This window comes from Oncorhynchus kisutch, linkage group LG22, assembly GCF_002021735.2.
Source record: "Oncorhynchus kisutch isolate 150728-3 linkage group LG22, Okis_V2, whole genome shotgun sequence".
In the NCBI taxonomy this organism is placed as follows: Eukaryota; Metazoa; Chordata; class Actinopteri; order Salmoniformes; family Salmonidae; genus Oncorhynchus; species Oncorhynchus kisutch.
This window is the reverse complement of record NC_034195.2, coordinates 4390707-4418630: the sequence shown is the minus strand read 5'-3', so window position 1 is coordinate 4418630 and position 27924 is coordinate 4390707. Positions and strand designations below refer to the sequence as shown.

General features: G+C 44.6%; 1 protein-coding gene across 2 annotated transcripts in view; it reads left to right on the top strand.

The window, feature by feature from the left end:
* Positions 1-17953, top strand: part of swap70b (switching B cell complex subunit SWAP70b) — a 41486-nt gene extending 23533 nt beyond the window's left edge. For both annotated transcript variants that reach the window (XM_020457122.2, XM_031801676.1), the window contains 5 exons: positions 12590-12697; positions 13541-13707; positions 14158-14356; positions 14730-14826; positions 15014-17953. In XM_020457122.2, coding sequence (XP_020312711.1) covers positions 12590-12697; positions 13541-13707; positions 14158-14356; positions 14730-14826; positions 15014-15132 — 690 coding nt within the window. In that variant the 3' untranslated portion in view covers positions 15133-17953. The remainder of the gene's footprint in view (positions 1-12589; positions 12698-13540; positions 13708-14157; positions 14357-14729; positions 14827-15013) is intronic.
* The last annotated feature ends 9971 nt before the right edge of the window (positions 17954-27924 follow it).

Genomic DNA, 27924 nt, shown 5'->3' with positions numbered 1-27924 from the left:
ACGCGGATGGAAGCCTGAGAGTCGGCCCCAAAAATGTATTGGGGGGGGCTTACAGGGAGTATGGCTATGCCAGGTAGGAGACCTGCGCAAACTCCCTGTGCTTACCGGGGGGCTAAAGAGACCGGGCAGGCACCGTGTTATGCTAGTGAGCGCACGGTGTCTCCAGTGCGGGTGCATAGCCCGGTACGGTTCATACCAGCCCTTCGTATTGGCCGGGCTAGAGTGGGCATCGAGCCAGGTAAGCTTGGGCAGGCTCGGTGCTCAAGAGCTCCAGTGCGCCTGCACGGTCCGGTCTATCCAGAGCCACCTCCACACACCAGTCCTCCGGTAGCAGCTCCCCGCACCAGGCTTCCTGTGCGTGTCCTCGCTCCAGTATCACCAGTGCCCGCACCACGCATCAGGCCTACAGTGCGCCTCGCCTCTCCTGCGCTGTCGGAGTCTCCTGTCTGTTCAGCGCAGCCAGCGTTTTCCTCCTTTCCTGCGCTGTCGGAGTCTCCCGCCTGTTCAGCGCTATCAGAGCCTTTCTTCTCTACAGCGCTGCCGGAGCCTCCTGCCTGTTTGAAGCAGCCTGAGCTGCCAGTCTGCAGGGTGCTGCCAGCCTGCATGGAGCAGTTAGAGCTGCCAGTCTGCATGAAGCTGCTAGAGCTGTCAGTCTGCAGGGAGCTGTCAGTCTGCAAGGAGCTGTCAGTCTGCAAGGAGCTGTCAGTCTGCAGGGTGCTGCCAGCCTGCATGGAGCAGTTAGAGCTGTCAGTCTGCAGGGTGCTGTCAGCCTGCAAGGAGCTGTCAGTCTGCAAGGAGATGTCAGTCTGCAAGGAGCTGTCAGTCTGCAAGGAGATGTCAGTCTGCAAGGAGCTGTCAGCCTGCATGGAGCAGTTAGAGCTGTCAGTCTGCAGGGTGCTGTCAGCCTGCAAGGAGCTGTCAGTCTGCAAGGAGCTGTCAGTCTGCAAGGAGCTGTCAGTCTGCAAGGAGCTGCCAGTCTGCAAGGAGATGTCAGTCTGCAAGGTGCTGTCAGCCTGCAAGGAGCTGTCAGTCTGCAAGGAGCTGTCAGTCTGCAAGGAGCTGTCAGTCTGCAAGGAGCTGCCAGTCTGCAAGGAGCTGCCAGTCTGCAAGGAGCTGTCAGAGCTGTCAGTCTGCAAGGAGCTGTCAGTCTGCAAGGAGCTGTCAGTCTGCAAGGAGCTGCCAGTCTGCAAGGAGCTGCCAGTCTGCAAGGAGCTGTCAGAGCTGTCAGTCTGCAAGGAGCTGTCAGTCTGCAAGGAGCTGTCAGTCTGCAAGGAGCTGTCAGTCTGCAAGGAGCTGTCAGTCTGCAGGGTGCTGTCAGCCTGCATGGAGCAGTCAGAGCTGTCAGTCTGCAAGGAGCAGTCAGAGCTGTCAGTCTGCAAGGAGCTGTCAGCCTGCAAGGAGCTGTCAGTCTGCAAGGAGCTGTCAGTCTGCAAGGAGCTGTCAGTCTGCAAGGAGCTGTCAGTCTGCAAGGAGCTGCCAGCCTGCAAGGAGCTGCCAGTCTGCAGGGTGCTGTCAGCCTGCAAGGAGCTGTCAGTCTGCAAGGAGCTGTCAGTCTGCATGGAGCAGTCAGAGCTGTCAGTCTGCAAGGAGCTGTCAGTCTGCATGGAGCAGTCAGAGCTGTCAGTCTGCAAGGAACTGTCAGTCTGCATGGAGCAGTCAGAGCTGCCAGTCTGCAAGGAGCTGTCAGTCTGCATGGAGCAGTCAGAGCTGTCAGTCTGCAAGGAGCTGCCAGTCTGCATGGAGCAGTCAGAGCTGTCAGTCTGCAAGGAGCTGCCAGTCTGCAAGGAGCTGTCAGCCTGCATGGAGCAGTCAGAGCTGTCAGTCTGCATGAAGCAGCCAGAGATGTCAGTCTGCAAGGAGCTGTCAGTCTGCAAGGAGCTGCCAGTCTGCAAGGAGCTGTCAGTCTGCAAGGAGCTGCCAGTCTGCAAGGAGCTGCCAGTCTGCAAGGAGCTGCCAGTCTGCAAGGAGCTGCCAGTCTGCAAGGAGCTGTCAGCCTGCATGGAGCAGTCAGAGCTGTCAGTCTGCATAGAGCAGCTAGATCCGCCAGTCAACCAGAATCTTCCAGATCTGCTAGTCAACCAGAATCTTCCAGATCTGCTAGTCAACCTGAATCTTCCAGATCTGCCAGCCAGCCAGGATCTACCGGAGCCTACTACCTACCTGAGCTTCCTCTCAGTACTGGGCTTCCTCTCAGTACTGGGCTTCCTCTCAGTTCCGGGCTGCCCCTCAGTTCCGGGCTGCCCCTCAGTCCCGAGCTGCCCCTCAGTCCCGAGCTGCCCCTCAGTCCCGAGCTGCCCCTCAGTCCCGAGCTGTCTCTCAGTCCCGAGATGCCCCTCAGTCACGAGCTGCTCGTCAGTTCTGTGGGGTTCTGGGTGAGGACTATTAGGCCATGGTCGGCGGCGAGGGTGGATTATCCCAGGACGCGAAGGGGAGGAACGAGGACATTAATGAAGTGGGGTCCACGTCCCGAGCCGGAGCCGCCACCAATGACAGACGCCCACCCGGACCCTCCCTTTGGTTTTGAGGTGCGTCCGGGAGTCCGCACCTTGGGGGGGGGGGGGGGGTTCTGTCACGCCTTGGTCTTAGTGTTTTGTGTTTTCGTTATATATTTGGTCAGGCCAGGGTGTGACAGGGGTTTACGTGTTGTATTTCGTATTGGGGTTTGTTGTATTTGGGATCGCGGCTGATTAGGGGTGTTGTATAGGCTTGGCTGCCTGAGGCGGTTCTCAATCAGCTGTCAGGTGATTCTCGTTGCCTCTGATTGGGAACCGTATTTAGGTAGCTTGAGTTTCGCTTTGTCTTTTGTGGGTGATTGTTCCTGTCTTTGTGTAGTGTTCACCAGATAGGCTGTATTAGGTTTCACGTTCCGTTTGTTGTTTTCGTATTTATAGTTATTTCATGTATCGCACTTATTTTCATTAAAGACATGAGTAACCACCACGCTGCATTTCGGTCCGACTCTCTTTCAACAAACGAAGAACGCCGTTACAGTATGTATGTATGTATATATATGTATGTGTGTGTGTGTGTGTGTGTATATATATATATATATATATATATATATATATATATATATATATATATATATATATATATATATATACATACATACATACATACATACATACATACATACATACATACATACATACATACATACATACATACATACATACATACATACATACATACATACATACATACATACATACATACATACATACATACATACATACATATATGTGTATATATATATATGTGTGTGTGTGTGTATATATATATATATATATATATGTATGTGTGTATGTATATATATATATATATCATCAGCAACAGCATTGGGGTAGGTGCATGTCTGATATCATTGTGTGAGCAATTACAATGATAATTTTACAGGGTCTATATACAGTGGGGCAAAAAAGTATTTAGTCAGCCCCCAAATGTGCAAGTTCTCCCTTAAAAAGATGAGAGGCCTGTAATTTTCATCATAGGTACACTTAAACTATGACAGACAAAATTAGAAAAAAAAATCCAGAAAATCACATTTTTAATGAATTTATTTGCAAATTATGGTGGAAAATAACAAAAGTTTATCTCAATACTTTGTTATATACCCTTTGTTGGCAATGACAGAGGTCAAACGTTTTCTGTAAGTCTTCACAAGGTTTTCACACACTGTTGCTGGTATTTTGACCCATTCCTCCATGCAGATCTCCTCTAGAGCAGTGATGTTTTGGGGCTGTTGCTGGGCAACACGGACTTTCAACTCCCTCCAAAGATTTTCTATGGGGTTGAGATCTGGAGACTGGCTAGGCCACTCCAGGACCTTGAAATGCTTCTTATGAAGCCACTCCTTCGTTGCCCGGGCGGTGTGTTTGGGATCATTGTCATGCTGAAAGACCCAGCCACGTTTCGTCTTCAATGCCCTTGCTGATGGAAGGAGGTTTTCACTCAAAATCTCACGATACATGGCCCCATTCATTCTTTCCTTTACACGAATCAGTCGTCCTGGTCCCTTTGCAGAAAAACAGCCCCAAAGCATGATGTTTCCACCCCCATGCTTCACAGTAGGTATTGTGTTCTTTGGATGCAACTCAGCATTCTTTGTCCTCCAAGAGTTTTTACCAAAAAGTTATATTTGGGTTTCATCTGACCATATGACATTCTCCCAATCTTCTTCTGGATCATCCAAATGCTCTCTAGCAAACTTCAGACAGGCCTGGAGATGTACTGGCTTAAGCAGGGGGACACGTCTGGCACTGGTGTAGTGTGTAGTGTAGCGGTGTAGTGTGTTACTGATGGTAGGCTTTGTTACTTTGGTCCCAGCTCTCTGCAGGTCATCCACTAGGTCCCCCCGTGTGGTTCTGGGATTTTTGCTCACCGTTCTTGTGATCATTTTGACCCCACGCGGTGAGTTCTTGCGTGGAACCCCAGATTGAGGGAGTTTATCAGTGGTCTTGTATGTCTTCCATTTCCTAATAATTGCTCCCACAGTTGATTTCTTCAAACCAAGCTGCCTGGTGCAGGTCTACAATTGTGTTTCTGGTATCATTTGACAGCTCTTTGGTCTTGGCCATAGTAGAGTTTGGAGTGTGACTGTTTGAGGTTGTGGACAGGTCTTTTATACTGATAACAAGTTCAAACAGGTGCCATTAATACAGGTAACGAGTGGAGGACAGAGGAACCTCTTAAAAAAGAAGTTACAGGTCTGTGAGAGCCAGAAATCTTGCTTGTTTGTAGGTGACCAAATACTGATTTTCCACCATAATTTGCAAATAAATTCATGAAAAATCCTACAATGTGATTTTCTGGATTTTTTTTGTTCTCATTTTGTCTGTCATAGTTGAAGTGTACCTATGATGAAAATTACAGGCCTCTCATCTTTTTAAGTGGGAGAACTTGCACAATTGGTGGCTGACTAAATACTTTTTTCCCCCACTGTATATATCATGAAGACTGGGATGAATGCAGGAGCAGATTTCAGGAGCAAGACAAGACGGATGACTGATAAGCCTATCACGTACATGCCCTTACTATCTGGCTTATATGGTCATAATGCTTCATGATGGTATCATAAAGTGTATATCTCTACAAGTTATTTAAAATATGAATAAAGATTTTTTTTTTTTTTTTTTTTAATGAAAAAGGATTTTAGAAACCAACTTTCAAACAAAAGGATACTTCTTGGTTAGGATTTTTATGGGGGGAATAAATGTGAGTTTTGACACTCTTGTGTAGGTGTCATAACCAGCCATAAAATAACACATCACAACTGGTGTAAATATATGGGCAATGACAGTGTTGTGACCATATCATGACAGGTTGTCATATTATGACATGGTTATGGGTGTCAAGTAAAGTGTTACCAAATGTAGTCATTAGAATCCGTTTCCACCTACTATCTCCACTGTTCTTAGTCTAGCCTGGAAGTCACGAGGGTAGTTGCTGGAACACGTTTAAAACAGTCGGGGGGAAAGTGGTTCATCACCGTCATCGCCTAAATGAAGAGAAGACCTCTGAAAGTGGAAAGACAGTGCTACTTCGGGATGTAGGTCACCTGATAGACTGTAACTTTACATGTGTGAAGTTCCTCCCACAGAAACCGTTGGTGGTAGATTCGTTGCCACATGTGCTTCTGAATGTTAACAATAGAATAGCCCCACTTTCTGGTTTCCTCAATGGTTTCGCAATGTGAGAGTGTGGATTGTGCTGTTCAGGGGAATGAAGTGTGTGTGTGTGTGTGTGTGTGTGTGTGTGTGTGCTTAGCTTTTTGTCACTTTCACTTTTCCCAGTCAACTCTCTTAATCCTGATTTGAAAGTTATTTTAGTCTGGCCTTTTGAGGCCGTTTATTCACAGTTGAAGCCCAATTATCACTGCTCAGTTGGGTCTTTTAATTACAGATGAAATGTCACTTAAATGAGATGTTTCCTCATTTCACTCACCAGCAGAAAACAACATGGACAGTTAAAATCAAATACACGATGGCAATATTCTCCTATACATGAAGAGGTGGAATGCAGGCCAATATTCTCCTATACATGAAGAGGTGGAATGCAGGCCAATATTCTCCTATACATGAAGAGGTGGAATGCAGGCCAATATTCTCCTATACATGAAGAGGTGGAATGCAGGCCAATATTCTCCTATACATGAAGAGGTGGAATGCAGGCCAATATTCTCCTATACATGCGGTGAAGAGGTTAATGGAATGCAGGCCATTGGTGACCATTCAAAAAATCGGATCTAAGAAAGTGGATATTCGTCATAATTTGTGTTCTAACAGGCCCACAATGTAGTTGTTTTCGCTGCATAATATTTAGAAGTTGTTCTTTTCGGGTTCAGACAAAATGTCTGCAAGATGCTAACTCCCATTCGTATAAGCTGGTTGCATAGCTAGCCATATAGAAATTGGCATTTGAAGACGTTTTTAAAAAATATAATTGATTTGCGACGACATCCATACTAGTATTATACTTTTTACATTATGTGAAATACACCGGGACTATTGTTTAAATTGTAGGCTGATTTTGATGCGCGGCAATGAGGAGATTCTCAATGTTTCCCCCTCGTGGCGTTTCCATTGTTTTGGTTGAATTCCATGGATCTCTTTAACACACATATTGAGCTGATTTTTATATTCACAAAGCAGTTCGGGTTATGAGTTTTTTCTGGAGCGATTGGTAAGGAAGAGGGCGCTCTAAGTTCCAGTACATACCAGTGCTTCTCTTCAATACCCATTGTAGCAGAGCTCTTATAGATGAGACACATGACTAGTCATCTGGACAAGCTCAAATGAGCCATACGACAATACCATAAAACATTATTGTCCATTGTAACACATGCAGTGTAGCTGTGGACAATCATTGGATTTATTGGGGTAACAATGTCCCTGTGTCTGAACGTTCATTGTGCCCCTAGTACTCAATGCATAATGAATGAACAACAATCTCCCATTGAGGTGCAACAAGTTCCCGTCTCTCATACTCGACAGGACAGGTCTGTGGTACACACAGGACTGGAGGGTGAGGGGTCGGCGCCCTTTATTAACCCTGGGTTCACTTGTACACGGTAGCCATTCTGTGATCGGTTGGTCACTTCACACTAACCTGCGGTAGGTAGTAACGAACGAGTTAGGTCAATTGACAAGTCACGGCTCCACGGAAAGAGTCAAATTAGGATTCATCGCCAGTTTTGAAGATGCCACCGTCGTGGATAGCAGCTGATTTACAGGGTCCTGAACAATTCTGCTGCTGTTATGTTGATTTCAACTTATTTTGTACGTCATGTCTCCGCCATTCATTTCCTATGCCCGGAAACGGCTTCTGGAGGTCAGAACAGCGATCACTAATCACTTCCATGAGATCAAAATGAACGCTTGAACCATGTTTTGAGGCTACACAGTGTTGGTTTACATGTTCATTGTTTACAAACCAGGTTGTGTTTTGGGTACCTGATTGGGTATGACAGTTGAACTAAGCGCATGAGGCATTTTATAAGTAAAGTGCCATCAGAAAGTATTCATACCCCTTGATTTGTTGCAGCCTGAATTAAAAATGGCTTCAATAGATGTTTTCTCTCACCCCATCTACACACAACACCTCATGACAAAGTGATGGGAATGTTTGCAAATTAATTTGAAAATGAAATGGAGAAATATCTAATTTACATAAAGGTTTAGACACACCTACTCAATCCAGGGATTTTCTAAAAATAAAATGTACTATTTTCTACATTGTAGAATAATAGTGAAGACATCAAAACTATGAAATAACACATATGGAATCATGTAGTAACCAAAAAAAGTGTTAAACAAATCAATCTATTTTATATTTGAGATTCTTCAAAGTAGCCACCCTTTGACTTGATGACAGCTTTGCACACTCTTGACATTCTCTCAACCAGCTTCATGAGGAGTTCCGATACATGGCCCCATTGAAGGAGTTATATGGCTGCTGATCCTTCACTCTGCAGTCCAACTCATCCCAAACATCTCAATTGGGTTGAGGTCGGGTGATTGTGGAGGCCAGGTCATGCAGCACTCATCACTCTCCTTCTTGGTCAAATAGACCTTACACAGCATAGAGGTGTGTTGGGTCATTGTCCTGCTGAAAAGCAAATGATAGTCCCACTAAACCCAAACCAGATGGGATGGCGTACTGCTGCAGAATGCTGTGGTAGCCATGCTGGTTAAGTGTGCCTTGAATTCAAAATAAATCCCAGACAGTGTCACCAGTGGGAATCACACATGCGGAGATCATCCATTCACCTACTCTGCGTCTCACAAAGACACGGCGCTTGGAACCAAGTCTCAAATTTGGACTCATCTGACCAAAGGACAGATTTCCACCGGTCTAATGTCCATTGCTCATGTTTCTTGGCCCAAGCAAGTCTCCTCTTCTTATTGGTGTCCTTAAGTAATGGTTTCTTTGCAGCAATTTGACCATGAATGCCTGACTCATGCAGTCTCCACTGAACAGTTGATATTGACGTGTCTGTTACTTAAATTATGTGAAGCATTTATTTGGTCTGCAATCTGAGGCTGGTAACTCTGATTAACTTATCCTCTGCAGCAGAGGTAACTCTGGGTCTTCCTTTCCTGTGGTGGTCCTCATGAGAGCCAGTTTCATCACAACGCTTGATGGTTTTTGTGGCTGCACTTGAAGAAACATTCAAAGTTCTTGACATTTTCCAGATTGACTGACCTTCATGTCTTATGATCAAATCAAATCAAATTTATTTGTCACATACACATGGTTAGCAGATGTTAATGCGAGTGTAGCGAAATGCTTGTGCTTCTAGTTCCGACAATGCAGTAATAACGAACAAGTAATCTAACTAACAATTCCAAAAAACTACTGTCTTATACACAGTGTAAGGGGATAAAGAATATGTACATAAGGATATATGAATGAGTGATGGTACAGAGCAGCATAGGCAAGATACAGTAGATGATATCGAGTACAGTATATACATATGAGATGAGTATGTAAACAAAGTGGCATAGTTAAAGTGGCTAGTGATACATGTATTACATAAGGATGCAGTCGATGATATAGAGTACAGTATATACGTATGCATATGAGATGAATAATGTAGGGTAAGTAACATTATATAAGGTAGCATTGTTTAAAGTGGCTAGTGATATATTTACATAATTTCCCATCAATTCCCATTATTAAAGTGGCTGGAGTTGAGTCAGTGTCATTGACAGTGTGTTGGCAGCAGCCACTCAATGTTAGTGGTGGCTGTTTAACAGACTGATGGCCTTGAGATAGAAGCTGTTTTTCAGTCTCTCGGTCCCAGCTTTGATGCACCTGTACTGACCTCGCCTTCTGGATGATAGCGGGGTAAACAGGCAGTGGCTCGGGTGGTTGATGTCCTTGATGATCTTTATGGCCTTCCTGTAGCATCGGGTGGTGTAGGTGTCCTGGAGGGCAGGTAGTTTGCCCCCTGGTGATACGTTGTGCAGACCTCACTACCCTCTGGAGAGCCTTACGGTTGAGGGCGGTGCAGTTGCCATACCAGGCGGTGATACAGCCCACCAGGATGCTCTCGATTGTGCATCTGTAGAAGTTTGTGAGTGCTTTTGGTGACAAGCCGAATTTCTTCAGCCTCCTGAGGTTGAAGAGGCGCTGCTGCGCCTTCTTCACGATGCTGTCTGTGTGAGTGGACCAATTCAGTTTGTCTGTGATGTGTATGCCGAGGAACTTAACTTGCTACCCTCTCCACTACTGTTCCATCGATGTGGATAGGGGGGTGTTCCCTCTGCTGTTTCCTGAAGTCCACAATCATCTCCTTAGTTTTGTTGACGTTGAGTGTGAGGTTATTTTCTTGACACCACACTCCGAGGGCCCTCACCTCCTCCCTGTAGGCCGTCTCGTCGTTGTTGGTAATCAAGCCTACCACTGTTGTGTCGTCCGCAAACTTGATGATTGAGTTGGAGGCGTGCGTGGCCACGCAGTCGTGGGTGAACAGGGAGTACAGGAGAGGGCTCAGAACGCACCCTTGTGGGGCCCCAGTGTTGAGGATCAGCGGGGAGGAGATGTTGTTGCCTACCCTCACCACCTGGGGTCGGCCCGACAGGAAGTCCAGTACCCAGTTGCACAGGGCGGGGTCGAGACCCAGGGTCTCGAGCTTGATGACGAGCTTGGAGGGTACTATGGTGTTGAATGCCGAGCTGTAGTCGATGAACAGCATTCTCACATAGGTATTCCTCTTGTCCAGATGGGTTAGGGCAGTGTGCAGTGTGGTTGAGATTGCATCGTCTGTGGACCTATTTGGGCGGTAAGCAAATTGGAGTGGGTCTAGGGTGTCAGGTAGGGTGGAGGTGATATGGTCCTTGACTAGTCTCTCAAAGCACTTCATGATGACGGATGTGAGTGCTACGGGGCGGTAGTCGTTTAGCTCAGTTACCTTAGCTTTCTTGGGAACAGGAACAATGGTGGCCCTCTTGAAGCATGTGGGAACAGCAGACTGGTATAGGGATTGATTGAATATGTCCGTAAACACACCGGCCAGCTGGTCTGCGCATGCTCTGAGGGCGCGGCTGGGGATGCCGTCTGGGCCTGCAGCCTTGCGAGGGTTAACACGTTTAAATGTCTTACTCACCTCGGCTGCAGTGAAGGAGAGACCGCATGTTTTCGTTGCAGGCCGTGTCAGTGGCACTGTATTGTCCTCAAAGCGGGCAAAAAAGTTATTTAGTCTGCCTGGGAGCAAGACATCCTGGTCCGTGACTGGGCTGGATTTCTTCCTGTAGTCCGTGATTGACTGTAGACCCTGCCACATGCCTCTTGTGTCTGAGCTGTTGAATTGAGATTCTACTTTGTCTCTGTACTGGCGCTTAGCTTGTTTGATAGCCTTGCGGAGGGAATAGCTGCACTGTTTGTATTCGGTCATGTTACCAGACACCTTGCCCTGATTAAAAGCAGTGGTTCGCGCTTTCAGTTTCACACGAATGCAGCCATCAATCCACGGTTTCTGGTTAGGGAATGTTTTAATCGTTGCTATGGGAACGACATCTTCAACGCACGTTCTAATGATCTCGCACACCGAATCAGCGTATTCGTCAATGTTGTTATCTGACGCAATACGAAACATCTCCCAGTCCACGTGATGGAAGCAGTCTTGGAGTGTGGAGTCAGCTTGGTCGGACCAGCGTTGGACAGACCTCAGCGTGGGAGCCTCTTGTTTTAGTTTCTGTCTGTAGGCAGGAATCAACAAAATGGAGTCGTGGTCAGCTTTTCCGAAAGGGGGGCGGGGCAGGGCCTTATATGCGTCGCGGAAGTTAGAGTAACAATGATCCAAGGTCTTTCCACCCCTGGTTGCGCAATCGATATGCTGATAAAATGTAGGGAGTCTTGTTTTCAGATTAGCCTTGTTAAAATCCCCAGCTACAATGAATGCAGCCTCCGGATAAATCGTTTCCAGTTTGCAGAGAGTTAAATAAAGTTCGTTCAGAGCCATCGATGTGTCTGCTTGGGGGGGGGGTATATACGGCTGTGATTATAATCGAAGAGAATTCTCTTGGTAGATAATGCGGTCTACATTTGATTGTGAGGAATTCTAAATCTGGTGAACAGAAGGATTTGAGTTCTTGTATGTTTCTTTCATCACACCATGTCACGTTGGCCATGAGGCATACGCCCCCGCCCCTCTTCTTACCAGAAAGATGTTTGTTTCTGTCGGCGCGATGCGTAGAGAAACCCGTTGGCTGCACCGCCTCGGATAGCGTCTCTCCAGTGAGCCATGTTTCCGTGAAGCAAAGGACGTTACAGTCTCTGATGTCCCTCTGGAATGCTACCCTTGCTCGGATTTCATCAACCTTGTTGTCAAGAGACTGGACATTGGCAAGAAGAATGCTAGGGAGTGGTGCACGGTGTGCCCGTCTCCGGAGTCTGACCAGAAGACCGCCTCGTTTCCCTCTCTTTCGGAGTCGTTTTTTTTTGGGGTCGCTGCATAGGATCCACTCCGTTGTCCTGTTTGTAAGGCAGAACACAGGATCCGCGTCGCGAAAAACATATTCTTGGTCGTACTGATGGTGAGTTGACGCTGATCTTATATTCAGTAGTTCTTCTCGACTGTATGTAATGAAACCTAAGATGACCTGGGGTACTAATGTAAGAAATAACACGTAAAAAAACAAAAAACTGCATAGTTTCCTAGGAATGCGAAGCGAGGCGGCCATCTCTGTCGGCGCCGGAAGTAGAATGAATAAGATGGACTGTCGTTTCTCTTTACTTATTTGAGCTGTTCTTGCCGTAACCCTATTTGGTAAATATTATCTTCTGAATACCACCCCAACCTGTCACAACACAACTGATTGGCTCAAACGCATTAAAAAGGAAAGAAATTCTACAAATGAACTTTTAAGAAGGCACACCTGTTAATTGAAATGCATTCCAGGTGACTACCTCATGAAGCTGGTTGAGAGAATGCCAAGCGTGTGCAAAGCTGTCGTCAAGGCAAAGGGTGGCTACTATATGCTATGTTTTACATATTGAAACCATAAAAAAAATGTTTTACCTTTATTTAACTAGAACAAATTCAGTCGTCAATTATGTAATGACTGTTCCCTCCGCTATTGGTCAGAAACTGGAGGAGGCGGCGGCCAACGCGGCAGAGGAGGAGAGGAGACTCTTGCAGACGCAGACTGAACAACAGGATCGCTACAGGGTGGACCTTGAGAGGGAGAAAATGGTACCTACCTATACACAATTTAGTGACCAAAAGAGATTGTTTAGACTGTAAGCTACACCAACAGCTGACTACTAACCCCTATGTGGCCAGCTAATTAATTGACGTCAACCAATTGGGCCGCACCCCTTTAGTTGGCTATTTCATTACGCTGGCTTTTCAGTGACCCACTGCACCCTGTGAGACTTCAAGGGGTAGGTACAAGTTGTCCCTAACCAGTGATACAGCTTTATCAGCTGATTCTCTTCATTTATTCACTCAATTCTTGGGTCCATGAAAAAGGATTTAAACTTTCTAGTTATTTTATCCCCCTGTTTATGCTCTTAAGCTCATAACCTTTGACATTTAGTCCAAACATCCTACTGGCAGACTTTATAAATGACATTTGTTTATAGGACCATCTATCAATGAGGTTTTCCATTTATTTTATTCTCTCAAGTCTATGTCTGCTCTGTTACAGGATGTACCCACAAGCGTTGCGTCCTTTTTCTTTCTTCCTGTTATTAAAAAAAAGAAAATGAACGTCATTTTTACAGATTGGCATTCGCAATGGCAAGTGTTTCCAATCATTAACTGCCTGAATGGTAGGGCTGAATGATAGGAAGTTAGTGGGCTTAAGATAGAAAAGGAAGCGAGTGGTACACAATGGGTTAAATGAGTGATTTTAAAGGGATAGTTCACCCAAAGTAGAGTTTTTAATACATTTTCAGTAAGTTAAATGAGTGCTACAGCCTACTAAGCGCTGACTCCTAGTGAATGGGTCGTCCGGTCCAAGAGCACCACTAGATTTAGTCTTGGATACCTGTAGTGCTCTTTTTTTACAATTGTCTTCTCACCGGTCCTCAGGTGCGACAGGAGATGGAGGAGCAGGTGGCTCAGAAGTCCACTGAGCTGGAGCAGTACCTGCAGCGCGTCCGTGAGCTGGAGGACATGTACCACCGCCTGGAGGACGCCCTGGAGGAGGAGAGAAGCGCCAGGCAGGACGAGGAGATGGTTCGCAGGCTCCAGGCCCGGTCAGTGCTCCACACACAGAAAAGCAGGCATATACGCATGCACTCTTAAGATGAATGTACGGTGATGGACTTCATTGTCTCTCTGGCTGAGTCACTGTAATTGTCTGACAAGTGGAGTTTGTCAGTGAGGAAGAGGGAAACGCGTGCACACACACACACACACACAAAGCCCCCATCAATGGATTCACGTGGGGGCTACATACACGCGGGCAACAGTCCCTCCAGTACAGAAACACTTCCTTCCTTCCTCTCTGCTGACACTTGTGCTTCTCTGGGCTCCAGCAATTTCTCCCATTGTGTTCTGAGTAGGGAATTTGTGCGGGTGCGCGTGTATACACTACGGGTGGATTTATGTTTGCAGCGTAATTGTGTTTTTCTTCTTCCCTTGTTTTGAATGTGACACACGCACTATCTGTTCCCTGGACTTTTCTGTCCGCGTCCTCTCTCCAGGTTACTGGAGGAGGAGGCGACCAAGAGGGCTGAGCTGGAGCAGATCCACCTCCACCAGCAGAGGGCCATCTCTGAGACGGAGGCGGAGAAGCAGGAGCTGGAGAAGGAGGGAACGGCCAAGGAGAATGCCCTGCAGGCCGCCATGCTGCAGCTGGAGCAGCTAGAGAGTGAGAGGCAGGGGGCACTGGAGCAATACCAGGTGAGGCATGCATTAGGGGTCGGTTTCCGGGATTGAAGATTCACGGCCTGCTTCTGGACTAAAATGTACTTTCAACAGAGGTTTTTCATTGAGCCTGCTTTTCAGTTCAGGAGTAGGGACTAAATTTGGGTCTGTTATAACTAGGGTGCTTGAGTTGTGGTGCTAGAACGATGCCTAATTAGATGTTTAGGGGGTGCTAGAGCGGTATCTTGGCAACTACTACCAGACGGCAATTGTAGGGGTCACTAGAGTTCTACAGGTGAGCCGTGGGTTGTCCTGTTTCAGTATTAAAAACCAACTTCCACTTAATTTGAAAATGGGATGACTTACTTGTACAAATCGACTGAGATCGTCTCTTCTTTGTTTGTCACAGGACGTAATGCAGAAACTGGAGGACGCAGCGAACAACACCAGGACCTGGAAACATAAAGTGGCCCACCATGAGGGATTGGTCCGCCTCATTCAACCAGGTAACACAACACTATATATTTCTGTACACTTTCCCACTCTCCTCCTTTTTTATCCATACTCTCTTCATTTAGTTATCTTCCCTCTCTGTCTGTTCTGGGCACATCTCAATAATCTAAAGTGGCTTCCTCATTTCCTTTCCTTTGTCTACAGTGATGTGAAAGACCTTTATGATTTTTGTTTTCTCAGGTTCAAAGGGGCCTCAGAAGATCACTAACTGGGGCCCAGCAGCCTTCACTGATGCAGAATTAAGCCTGAGGAAGAAAGATTGGCAGGAGAGGAAGAACCGACCCGCCCAGACCCAGTAGAGCCCCCATTCAACACACTCATGGTTGCTGAATCATTGATGGAACATTGATGCAACTTTTCCCTCAGTGTGCAATGTTGCGTCTTCAGCATTCATTAACTCAAAAGGGAACAGGGAAGGCAGGCTCACTTTTACAGATACCAGGGTTGTGTTCATTAGGCACCAAATGGAAGTCAACAAACTGAAACAGAGAAAGCCTACCTAGGCTTTTTGTCCAATAGGAAAGGCAAATTTTATTTTTCCGTTGCAAATCGATTTGAAACGTTTTCTGTTTCGTGCCCTAATGAACTCGACCCAGGTGCTGCACAGATCTTGATACTACCTGCATCGCCTGAGAGTAAAATGAACAGCCAGATTCAAATTGCTTTCATATGATGGACTGAAGGAGCTGCGCACTTGACACTAGTAATTCAATGTCTGAAGAAGGTGGAGTGTGGTCCTTTTATCAAAACGTTTTGGACCGTGTTTTGATGATACAGTTTTCACAATTGTTTGTGTCTTTTGTAAATGTAAAACTACAGCTTGCATAATTTTTATCAGTTTGTGGGTTACCGTTTTTGGTTCCATTGCCAAAGTGATAGCACTTAATAACCCAGTTTTGTATGAACAAAACTAACATCATCAAATTTCATTACTTATGAAAATAATAATAAAATAACTAGCCATCATAGTGTACTACTCCCATTTTATTAAATGTCATTTTTGCGTACACATACTGTGAGAAATGGGACATTTGCGGTGTTACACTTGAAACATTGCTGCTACACTGTAATGGAAAACTGTACAGCAATCGGAGGCATTATCAACATTCAAATAAACGATTTACGGCAACATACTGTACATTATGGCGCATTGTGGGAAAATGTTATGGGCTAGGAAAGAATTGCTGTATTTCAAATGTTACTGTAATTTCACCACATAGAATACAGTACCCTACCATATCTTTGGCACACCAAAACCCATTTATTTTTGCATTTTAAAAAAACCTTTAACTAGGCAAGTCAGTTAAGAACAAATTCTTATTTACCATGATGGCCTACTCCGGCCAAGCCTGACCCGGATGATGCTGGGCCAATTGTGCGTCGCCCTATGGGACTCCCAATCACGACCGGTTGTGATACAGCCTGGAATTGAACCAGGGTCTGTAGTGACGCCTCTAGCACTGACCTTCAGTGCCTTAGCCCACTGTGCCACTCGGCAGCCCTCGGCCACTAGTGGATGCATGGTATCGTTGTTTCTGGCTCATTCAAATATTTTGAGGAACGCCTTGTAAAGGCTGTATTTGTTGCACCTGGTGAGTAAGAGTGCCCTATCACTTTAACTCCTACGTGGTTATAGTTCCCCATCAATAGAACTCCCCATGTTGTAGTCCTAAAAACTGAAAATGATTTACTGCCATCCCTATGGGGGAAATGAATGGGGTTTTGGGATAAGGTCTGACGTTAACACAGGCTTCGGAGATCTTATGTTTTAATCTATGAGATATCAGTCAGGTACCATAACCTATGTGTTTTCATGCTTGTTTTGATTACAGAAATGCTTCAAAATCCACAGCGATGTTTCCCGATGAAGAATATCTCATAGAACAAAACGTGTAAGGTCGTAAACCTGTGTTTTGAAAATAAAAGAGAGCCGCACACTAAAAGCTCAGATGCAAAAATGTAATACCAACATTTCGACAGCCAAGCTGTCTTCAACCTGTGTTTACCACAGACTTTATTTTCAGCGTTTATCCAAAACCCCTACAAAAACCTGATTTCATTTCCAGAAAGACTTTGGCCAACGAGCCATGGCGGAGTTGGCGCCTACTAAAAGACACCATTACTATTGCTCTCTATTTAAATTCTATAGGGGACAGATTGGAGTGGCACAAAAATGGTTAAGCGTTGTATCTTCATGTGCTTTTGGTCTGTTTTGCCCTGTAGTTCCGGCCAGTTTAAAAGCCTTTGTTGGCCCCTAGACGTATGCGTGATAGAAGACACCCAAAAATTCATTAATATGCTGTAATGTGTAAACTTCACCTAGCAACCACCCACTTGCACCAATCCTTTGTAAATACCGTTAAGTAAATAGAAACCCCTCCCTTCAATCATCCATTCATTCCGATTACAGTAGCATTTATAGTACATTTTAAGGTATTGTACTCTGTCATTACACAGTACTTGATACCGTATTTATATTACTGTAGGTGTACTGGAAAATGAAATGCAGAATTTCTTTACCTGCCACTGAGCTGCCTGTAACTGTCAAATTCACAGTAACCCCTTTACAGTGTAGCAAATTACAGGGCTTTGTAGCACGGTGCCAGAACCACGCTCATGGTGGGGGATGGAGTTGTATACTGACAATTTCACAAATGACAACTTTTTGTGTTTTGTAGTCGTTGATGTGTTTAAATAGCTGAAGACTGTTGTCATGTTTTATTACAGGGTTCAATCTTAAACAATAAACAATAATTAAACAATAATATGCAGTTGTTGCAAGGATGCACACGTAAGTAGAGAACTGATTGTTGATATGTCATGTAATAATATTCACTATAGACACAAGACCCCAGTCTCTAATTGATATGATGCTGCCATTGAAACAAGAGGAATGGTATGGTACTTTCAAATTATGTACTCCAGGGGGCACTATAGTTTTAGAAAACGCAGGTTATCCTTCATTTGGTCATCTCCTAAACATAATTTACTTATGTCATGGATAATACAACATGTTATGCTGTTAACAGTGTGTGTTTGGGGTCCCTATTTCCATTACTTCACTGCATAAACCCTCCCCTTTCTAAAATAAAATATAATCTACAGTGAGATGTAAACCAAGATTATCTGCATTGTTTTGTATTTATCTGCCTAACAACTTTAACTTTCGTTCATATTGAAATAAATCGTTTTTATTGCTTTTTTGGCCAAATCCAGTGGTGAAAAGTACGTAAGTAAAAATACTTTAAAGTACTAAAGTATAAATACTTTAAAGTACTAAAGTATAAATACTTTAAAGTACTAAAGTATAAATACTTTAAAGTATGTAAGTAAAAATACTTTAAAGTACTAAAGTATAAATACTTTAAAGTACTAAAGTATAAATACTTTAAAGTACTAAAGTATAAATACTTTAAAGTACTAAAGTATAAATACTTTAAAGTACTAAAGTATTTTTTTGTGTATCTGTACTCTACTTATTATATTTTTGACAACTTGTACTTTTACTTATCTACATTCCTAAAGAAAATAATGTTATTTTTACCCAAAAGTACTCGTTACATTTTGAGTGCTTAGCAGGACAGGAAAATGGTTTAATTCATGCACTTATCAAGAGAACAAACCTGATCATGCCAACTGTTTTTGATCTGGCGGACTCACTTAACACATGGTTCCTTTATAATTAATGTCGGTATCCTCTGGCTTGCTTAATATAAGGAATTTCAATTCATTTATACTTTTGCCTTTGATACTTAAGTATAGTTTAACAATGACATTTACTTTCGGTACTTGAGTATATTTTAAACCAAATACTTTTAGACTTTTACTCAAGTAGTATTTTCCTGGGTGATTTCACTTTTACTCGGGTCATTTCTATTAAGTTGTCTTACTTATACTCAAATATGACAATTGGGTACTTTTTCCACCACAAGCCAAATCTCTGAACTAGAAGTTGATCTTTTCTAGTCCGTAGCTAGGTTTCCATCCAATTGGCAACATATTTTCATGGCAATATCAACAAGTCCGAATTAAAAACAATATTCGCTTTGTCCCACCAGCGACATGTTTATCAAATTGACCTGTTGTGGATAAAATGCTGTGCCGTTGTGATGTAGTGCACGTAAAAATATATTTTGCAGTTAAATTCCCATGTGCTAAATTTAAAAAAAAGCAAGTTAAATGGGTTTCCATCACATTTTAAACTCTACTGATGATGTGTTATACAGCGAGAGTTCCCACCCTAGTATTGGCACATGCGATCTAGCCAACAGATCGCAGATATGACCTGAGATTATTATGGACAAAAGAGCGGCAGCCAAGCATCGATAAAGTCACCAGAATAAGACCCTCGATATTTGTTTGGAAAGGTACATCAAGCTCATCCCTTTGAACTTTCACCACTGAGATTCATCGTAGCCTAATAAACTGCACGCTTTCCCCACGAGCCATGGTGAGAGGACCACACGTGATTGCGTGACTAGAACTTTACTTCGATATGATGGTTATCAGTGGTGGAAAAAGTACCCAATTGTCACATTTGAGTAAAAGTAAAGACACCTTAATTAACAGAAAAAGAAACTCCCAGGTATTGCAAATACCTGCAAATGTAAAAACGAAGGAATTTCAGGTATTTGCTGTGAAGGGGTACTCCAAGTTAAGGAGCCTTAAGTGTCTCTGGACATGCTGTTTGTTTTGAGTTTATAATACTCAACTAAAGGGGCTACGCCATAGTGTCCTTGGAGACAATGAACCTCTCAGGCATTGTTGGTTTAGTAAAAGTTGAGTGACCTTAACCAAGCATCTGGCGAGACACACAGTTTATCAGAGTATCTGTACATCATTAGTCTCGAAGGTAGGTATAGGTTAAAAGGTCTGCAGAGAATTTTTGTTCAGGTCAATGATTCATATGTCCTCATAAACGGAGATGAGTATCAATACAGCAAAATGTATCTTGGTACAAAATGTAAAATACCCTAAATGTACCAAAATATACTAAATGCAGTGCGTTACTGTTATCGTATTACGGTCATTGTAATGAAGGAATTAATAAATGACATTCATTGAGGGGAGATGGGGTTTGTATTTGACCATAAATCCATGGGATTGGTGCAAGCAGGTAGACTGCTAGGTGTTTATATGTTACAGCATATTATTAACACTTTGTTTTGGTTACTACATGATTTCATATGTGTTGTTTCATAGTTTTGATGTCTTCATTATTATTCTACAATGTAGAACATAGTAAAAAAAGAAAGAAAGAAAACCCTTGAATGAGTAGATGTGTCCAAACCTTTGTCTGGTAATACACAGTATTACACTGGTATTGTACTGGAGATGGGAAATGAGGTTGAAAAGTGGTGGAATTGTACTTTAAGGGTAATGAGTAGGTGTGTCCAAACCTTTGACTGGTGCTGTACATACACAGTATTACACTGGTATTGTGCTGGAGAATGGGAAATGAGGTTGAAAAGTGGTGGAATTGTACTTTAAGGGTAATGAGTAGGTGTGTCCAACCTTTTGACTGGTAATACACAGTATTACACTGGTATTGTGCTGGAGAATGGGAAATGAGGTTGAAAAGTGGTGGAATTGTACTTTAAGGGTAATGAGTAGGTGTGTCCAAACCTTTGACTGGTAATACACAGTATTACACTGGTATTGTGCTGGAGATGGGAAATGAGGTTGAAAAGTGGTGGAATTGTACTTTAAGGGTAATGAGTAGGTGTGTCCAAACCTTTGACTGGTAATACACAGTATTAAACTGGTATTGTGCTGGAGATGGGAAATGAGGTTGAAAAGTGGTGGAATTGTACTTTAAGGGTAATGAGTAGGTGTGTCCAAACCTTTGACTGGTAATACACAGTATTACACTGGTATTGTGCTGGAGATGGGAAATGAGGTTGAAAAGTGGTGGAATTGTACTTTAAGGGTAAAAAATGCGCCATGTCAGAGGACACCTGGATCATCTATTGAGATGAGCCTTTTCAAGTTTATTTGTCACATGTGCCAAATTACAACAGGTTTAGGTAGACCTTACAGTGAAATGCTTACTTACAGACCCGAACCAACAGTGCAATTTTAAGTAAAAAATAGGTATTAGGTGAACAATAGATGAGTAAGGAAATAAAAAACAACAGTAAAAAGACAGTGAATAATAACAGTAGCGAGGCTATATACAGTAGAGGCTATATACAGTAGAGAGGCTATATACAGTAGAGAGGCTATATACAGTAGCGAGGCTATATACAGTAGCAAGGCTATATACAGTAGAGGCTATATACAGTAGAGAGGCTATATACAGTAGAGAGGCTATATACAGTAGCGAGGCTATATACAGTAGAGAGGCTATATACAGTAGAGAGGCTATATACAGTAGCGAGGCTATAACAGTAGAGAGGCTATATACAGTAGAGAGGCTATATACAGTAGAGAGGCTATATACAGTAGCGAGGCTATATACAGTAGAGAGGCTATATACAGTAGAGAGGCTATATACAGTAGAGAGGCTATAACAGTAGAGAGGCTATATACAGTAGAGAGGCTATATACAGTAGCGAGGCTATATACAGTAGCGAGGCTATATACAGTAGAGAGGCTATATACAGTAGAGAGGCTATATACAGTAGCGAGGCTATATACAGTAGCGAGGCTATAACAGTAGCGAGGCTATAACAGTAGCGAGGCTATATACAGTAGCAAGGCTATATACAGTAGCGAGGCTATATACAGTAGCGAGGCTATATACAGTAGAGAGGCTATATACAGTAGAGAGGCTATATACAGTAGCGAGGCTATATACAGTAGCGAGGCTATATACAGTAGCGAGGCTATAACAGTAGCGAGGCTATAACAGTAGCGAGGCTATATACAGTAGCGAGGCTATATACAGTAGCGAGGCTATATACAGTAGAGAGGCTACATACGGTAGCGAGGCTATAACAGTAGCGAGGCTATATACAGTAGCGAGGCTATATACAGTAGCGAGGCTATATACAGTAGGGAGGCTATATACAGTAGTGAGGCTATAACAGTAGCGAGGCTATATACAGTAGCGAGGCTATATACAGTAGCGAGGCTATATACAGTAGTGAGGCTATAACAGTAGCGAGGCTATAACAGTAGCGAGGCTATATACAGTAGCGAGGCTATATACAGTAGCGAGGCTATAACAGTAGCGAGGCTATATACAGTAGCAAGGCTATATACAGTAGCGAGGCTATATACAGTAGCGAGGCTATATACAGTAGAGAGGCTACATACGGTAGAGAGGCTATATACAGTAGCGAGGCTATAACAGTAGCGAGGCTATATACAGACACCGGTTAGTCGGGCTGATTTGAGGTAGTATGTACATGTAGGTATGGTTAAAGTGACTATGCATATATGATAAACCGAGAGTAGAAGTAGCCTAAAAGAGGGGTTGGCGGGTGGCAAGACACAATGCAGATAGTCCGGGTAGCCACTGTGCGGGGGCACCGGTTAGTCGGGCTAATTGAGGTAGTATGTGCATGAATGTGTAGTTAAAGTGACTATGCATATTTGGTAGACAGAGAGTAGCAGCAGTGTAAAGAGTGGTTGGGGGAGGCACACAATGCAAATAGTCCGGGTAGCCATTTGATTACCTGATGACGGGCCTCCCGGGTGGAGTCTTATGTCCTGGGGGTAAACGCTTGAGAAGTCTTATGTCCTGGGGGTAAACGCTTGAGAAGCCTTTTGGTCCCGCTTGCCATGCGGTAGTAGAGAGAACAGTCTATGACTGGGGTGAGTGGGGTCTTTGACGATTGTTAGGGCCTTCCTCTGACACCGCCTGGTGTAGAGGTCCTGGATGGCAGGCATTGATGTACTGGGCCATACGCACTACCCTCTGTCGTGCCTTGCGGTCGGACGCCGTACAGTTACCGTACCAGGCAGTGATGCAACCAGTCAGGATGCTCTCAATGTTGCAGCTGTAGAACCTTCTGAGGATCTGAGGCCAACTCTTTTTTTTTTAAGGAATAGGCTTTGTCGCGCCCTCTAAGACTGTCTTGGTGTGTTTGGACCATTCTAGTCTGTTGTTGATGTGGACACCAAGGAACTTGAAGCTCTCGACCTGCTCCACTGCAGCCCCGTCGATGAGAATGGGGGCGTGCTCGGTCCTCCTTTTACTGTAGTCCACAATCATCTCCTTATTCTTGGTTACATTGAGGGAGAGGTTGTTATTCTGGCACCACCCGACCAGGACTCTGACCTCCTCCCTACAGGCTGTCTCGTCGTTGTCAGGCTGTTGCTGTTGTGTCATCTGCAAACTTTTTATTTTATTTTAATTTTTACCCCTTTTTTCCCCAATTTCGTGGTATCCAATTGTTTTAGTAGCTACTATCTTGTCTCATCGCTACAACTCCCGTACGGGCTCGGGAGAGACGAAGGTTGAAAGTCATGCGTCCTCCGATACACAACCCAACCAAGCCGCACTGCTTCTTAACACAGCGCGCATCCAACCCGGAAGCCAGCCGCACCAATGTGTCGGAGGAAACACTGTGCACCTGGCAACCTTGGTTAGCGTGCACTGTGCCCGGCCCGCCACAGAAGTCGCTGGTGCGCGATGAGACAAGGATATACCTACCGGCCAAGCCCTCCCTAACCCGGATGACGCTATGCCAATTTTGTGCGTCGTCCCACGGATCTCCTGGGCGCGAACCCAGGGTCTCTGATGGCACAGCTGGCGCTGCAGTAAGCTGCAAACTTAATGATGGTGTTGGAGTCGTACCTGGCCACGCAGTCGTGGGTGAACAGGGAGTACAGGAGGGTACTGAGCACGCACCCCTGAGGGGCTACTGTGTTGAAGATCAATGTGGCAGATGTGTTGCTACCTACCCTCACCACCTGGGGGCGGCTCGTCAAGAAGTCCAGGATCCAGTTGCAGAGGGAGGTGTTTAGTCCCAGGGTCTTTAGCTTAGTGATGAGCTTTGAGGGTACTGTGGTGTTGAACGCTGAGCTGTAGTCAATGAATAGCATTCTCACATAGGTGTTCCTTTTGTCCAAGTGGGAGAGGGCAGTGTGGAGTGCAATCGAGATTGCATCATCTGTGGATCTGTTTGAGCGGTATGCAAATTGGAGTGGGACTAGGGTTTCTGGAATAATGGTGTAATGTGAGCCATTACCAGCCTTTCGAAGCACTTCATGCTACGGGTCTGTAGTTATTTAGGCAGGTTGCCTTAGTGTTCTTGGGCGCAGGGACTGTGGTAAATGAGCTGAAAAGGAGACTAGAGTAGGACTTTAAAATACGTATTTCAAAGACGTGAACAGAAATACGGCCCCTCAAACCATGAAATAGAGATCATACAGAACTACGGGTCATGTAGACACTACTATCATCACCAGTTATCATGATCATATATTTCACTTGGTCAGTCTATGTCATGGAAAGAGCAGGTGTTGTTAATGTTTTGTATACTCGGTGTATGTGTTCAGTTATCATCAGCTTTAGGTAATAAGGGGAATACTACAAGGTTATAGCATTGTGTTTGATTCTGTGAAGAGGCAAAGATTCAGAATAAGGGAATACGAACACAAGGTTATAGCATTCTCAAATGATTGCCTCGCCTGGTTCACCAACTACTTCTCTGATAGAGTTCAGTGTGTCAAATCGGAGGGTCTATTGTCCGGACCTCTGGCAGTCACTATGGGGGTGCCAAAGGGTTCAATTCTCGGGCCGACTCTTTTCTCTGTTATACATCAATGCATCCAGCATCACTACTCTGGACGGTTCTGACTTAGAATATGTGGACAACTACAAATACCTAGTTGTCTGGTTAGACTGTAAACTCCTTCCAGACTCACATTAAGCATCTCCAATCCAAAATTAAATCTAGAATCTGCTTCCTATTTCGCAACAAAGCATCCTTCACTCATGCTGCCGAACATACCCTCGTAAAACTGACTATCCTACTGATCCTCGACTTCGGCGATGTCATTTACAAAATAACCCCCTACACTCTACTCAACAAATTGGATGCAGTCTATCACAGTGCCACCCGTTCTGTCACCAAAGCCCCATATACTACCCACCACTGTGACCTGTACTCTCTCGTTGGCTGGCCCTCGCTTCAAACTCGTCGCCAAACCCACTGGTTCCAGGTAATTTTTTTATTTTTTATTATTATTTATTTTTTTACCTTTATTTAACCAGGCAAGTCAGTTAAGAACACATTCTTATTTTCAATGACGGCCTGGGAACAGTGGGTTAACTGCCTGTTCAGGGGCAGAACGACAGATTTGTACCTTGTCAGCTCGGGGGTTTGAACTCTCAAACCTTCCGGTTACTAGTCCAATGCTCTAACCACTAGGCTACGCTGCCACCCCCTAGTCTCTGCTAGGTAAATCCCCGCCTTATCTCAGCTCACTGGTCACCATAGCAGCACCCACCCGTAGCACGCGCTCCAGCAGGTATATCTCACATTCGTTTCCTAGCACATATGTATTGTGCCCTGTGGGAGTAGTGTGTCATACAGGTAGAGCAGCAGTTGCTACGAATTAAGACAACATTGACTGCTTTGTTCTTGTGCCAGAGAAGGGAATTACACATAACCTTGACCGCAATGTCCCCCGATTCCCCCTTCTATCCACGGACTCGGGCCCAGTGTTTAACAATGTCAAATTAACAGGATTTATCTGTTACTGCTCTGTCATTCCTTAATTGCCTGTGCAACAAATCGAAAAATGGTGCCGGGACAGAAGGCAGATGTTTAACGTGCCCCCAACCAATTTGTGTTTTTTTTTGTTCGTTTATCTGCGTTGTTTGTAACTTATTTTGTACATAATGTTGCCGCTACCGTCTCTTATGACCAAAAATAACTTCTAGACATCAGGACTTCGATTACTCACCACGGACTAGCAGAATCCTTTTTCTTCTTTTACGACTCTGACGAGCCCGAGGTGGAGGATATATGGCTCTCTAGGGAACAGGCCACGACCGCAGTGATCTGCGTGATGGTGAGGCGGAGAAAGAGAGACCAGAGGGCAGGCTGCCTTCTGAGGAGTAGGATGCGGTCGGAAAAAAAAAACACTCCCCTCAATTCAGCTCGCAAACATGCAATATTTGGACAATAAAATAGTCAAGTTATTGGGAAGATTAAACTACCAACGGGACATTCAAAACTAACATCTTATGCTTCACGGAGTCATGGCTGAACGACGACAATATCAACATACAGCTGGCTGGTTATACGATGTACCGGCAGGATAGAACAGCTGCGTCTGGTAAGAGAAGTGGCGGCAGTCTATGTATTTTGTAAACAACAGCTGGTGCACCATATCTAAGGAATTCTTGAGCCATTGCTCGCCTGAGGTAGAGTTTCTCATGATAAGCTGCAGACCACATTACCTACAGAGAGAGTTTTTGTCTATATTCTTTGTAGCTGTTTACATACCACCACAGTCAGAGGCTGGCAACAAGATAACATTGAATGAACTGTATTCCGCTACAAGCAAATAAGAAAACTCTCACCCAGAGGCAGTGCTCCTAGTAGGTGGGGACTTTAATGCAGGGAAACTTAAATCCATTTTACCAAATTTCTATAAACATGTTAAATGTACAACCAGAGGGAAAATAACTCTGGTCCACCTATACTCCACACACAGAGATGCATACAAAGCTCTCCCTCGCCCTCCATTTGGCAAATCTAACCATTATTCTATCCTCCTGATTCCTGCTTACAAGCAAAAATTAAAGCAGGAAGCACCAGTGACTAAATCAATCACAAAGTGGTTAGATTAAGCAGATGCTAAGCTACAGGACTGTTTTGCAGCACAGACAGGAATATGTTCCGGGATTCCTCCAATGGCATTGAGGAGTACACCACATCTGTCATTGGCTTCATCAATAAGTGCATCAATGATGTCATCCCCACAGTGACCGTACATACTGTACATACCCCAACCAGAAACCATAGATTACAGTCAGCATCCGCATTGAGCTAAAGGCTAGAGCTGCCTCTTTCAAGGAGCGGGACTCTAACCCGGAAGCTTATAAGAAATCCACTATGCCCTCCGACGAACCATCAAACAGGCAAAGCATCAATACAGGACTAAGATTGAGTCGTACTACATCAGCTCTGACGCTCGTCAGATGTGGCAGGGCCTGCAAACCATTATATAATACAAAGGGAAGCACAGCCGAGAGCTGCCCTGTGACACGAGCCTACCGGACGAGCTAAACTACTATGCTCGCTTCGAGGCAAATAACACTGAAACATGCATGAGAGCACCAGCTGTACCGGAAGACTGTGTGATCACTTTCTCCACAGCCGATGTGAGTAAGACCTTTAGACAGGTCAACATTCACAAGGCTGCGGGGCGAGACGGATTACCAGGATGTGTACTGCAAGCATGCGCTGACCAACTAGCAAGTGTCTTCACTTATTTTCCACCTCTCCCTGTCTGAGTTTGTAATACCTACATGTTTTAAGCAGACCACCATAGTGCCTGTGCCCAAGAACACTAAGGTAACCTGCCTAAATGACTACAGACCCGTAGCACTCACATCCGTAGCCATGAAGTGCTTTGAAAGGCTGGTAATGGCTCACTTCAACACCATTATCCCAGAAACCCTGGACCCACTCCAATTTGCATACCACCCCAACAGATCCACAGACGATGCAGTCTCTGTTGCACTCCACACTGCCCTCTCCCACTTGAACACCTATGTGAGAATGCTATTTATTGACTACAGCTCAGCGTTCAACACCATAGTACCCTCAAAGCTCATCACTAAGCTAAGGACCCTGGGACTAAACTCTTCCCTCTGCAACTGGATCCTGGACTTCCTGACGAGCTGCCCCCAGGTGGTAAGGGTAGGTAACAACACATCCGCCACGCTGATCCTCAATACAGGGGCCCCTCAGGGCCGTGTGCTCAGCCCATTCCTGGCTTAAATAGCCCAACTAAAACCTAAACAAGAAACAGGTGTAAACAATAAGACAAAACCAACAGAAAAGGGATCGGTGGAAGCTAGTAGACGGGTGACGACGAGCGCCGAGCTCCGCCCGAACAGGAAGAGGAGCCACCTTCGGTGGCAGCTAGTAGACAGGTGACGACGAGCGCCGAGCTCCGCC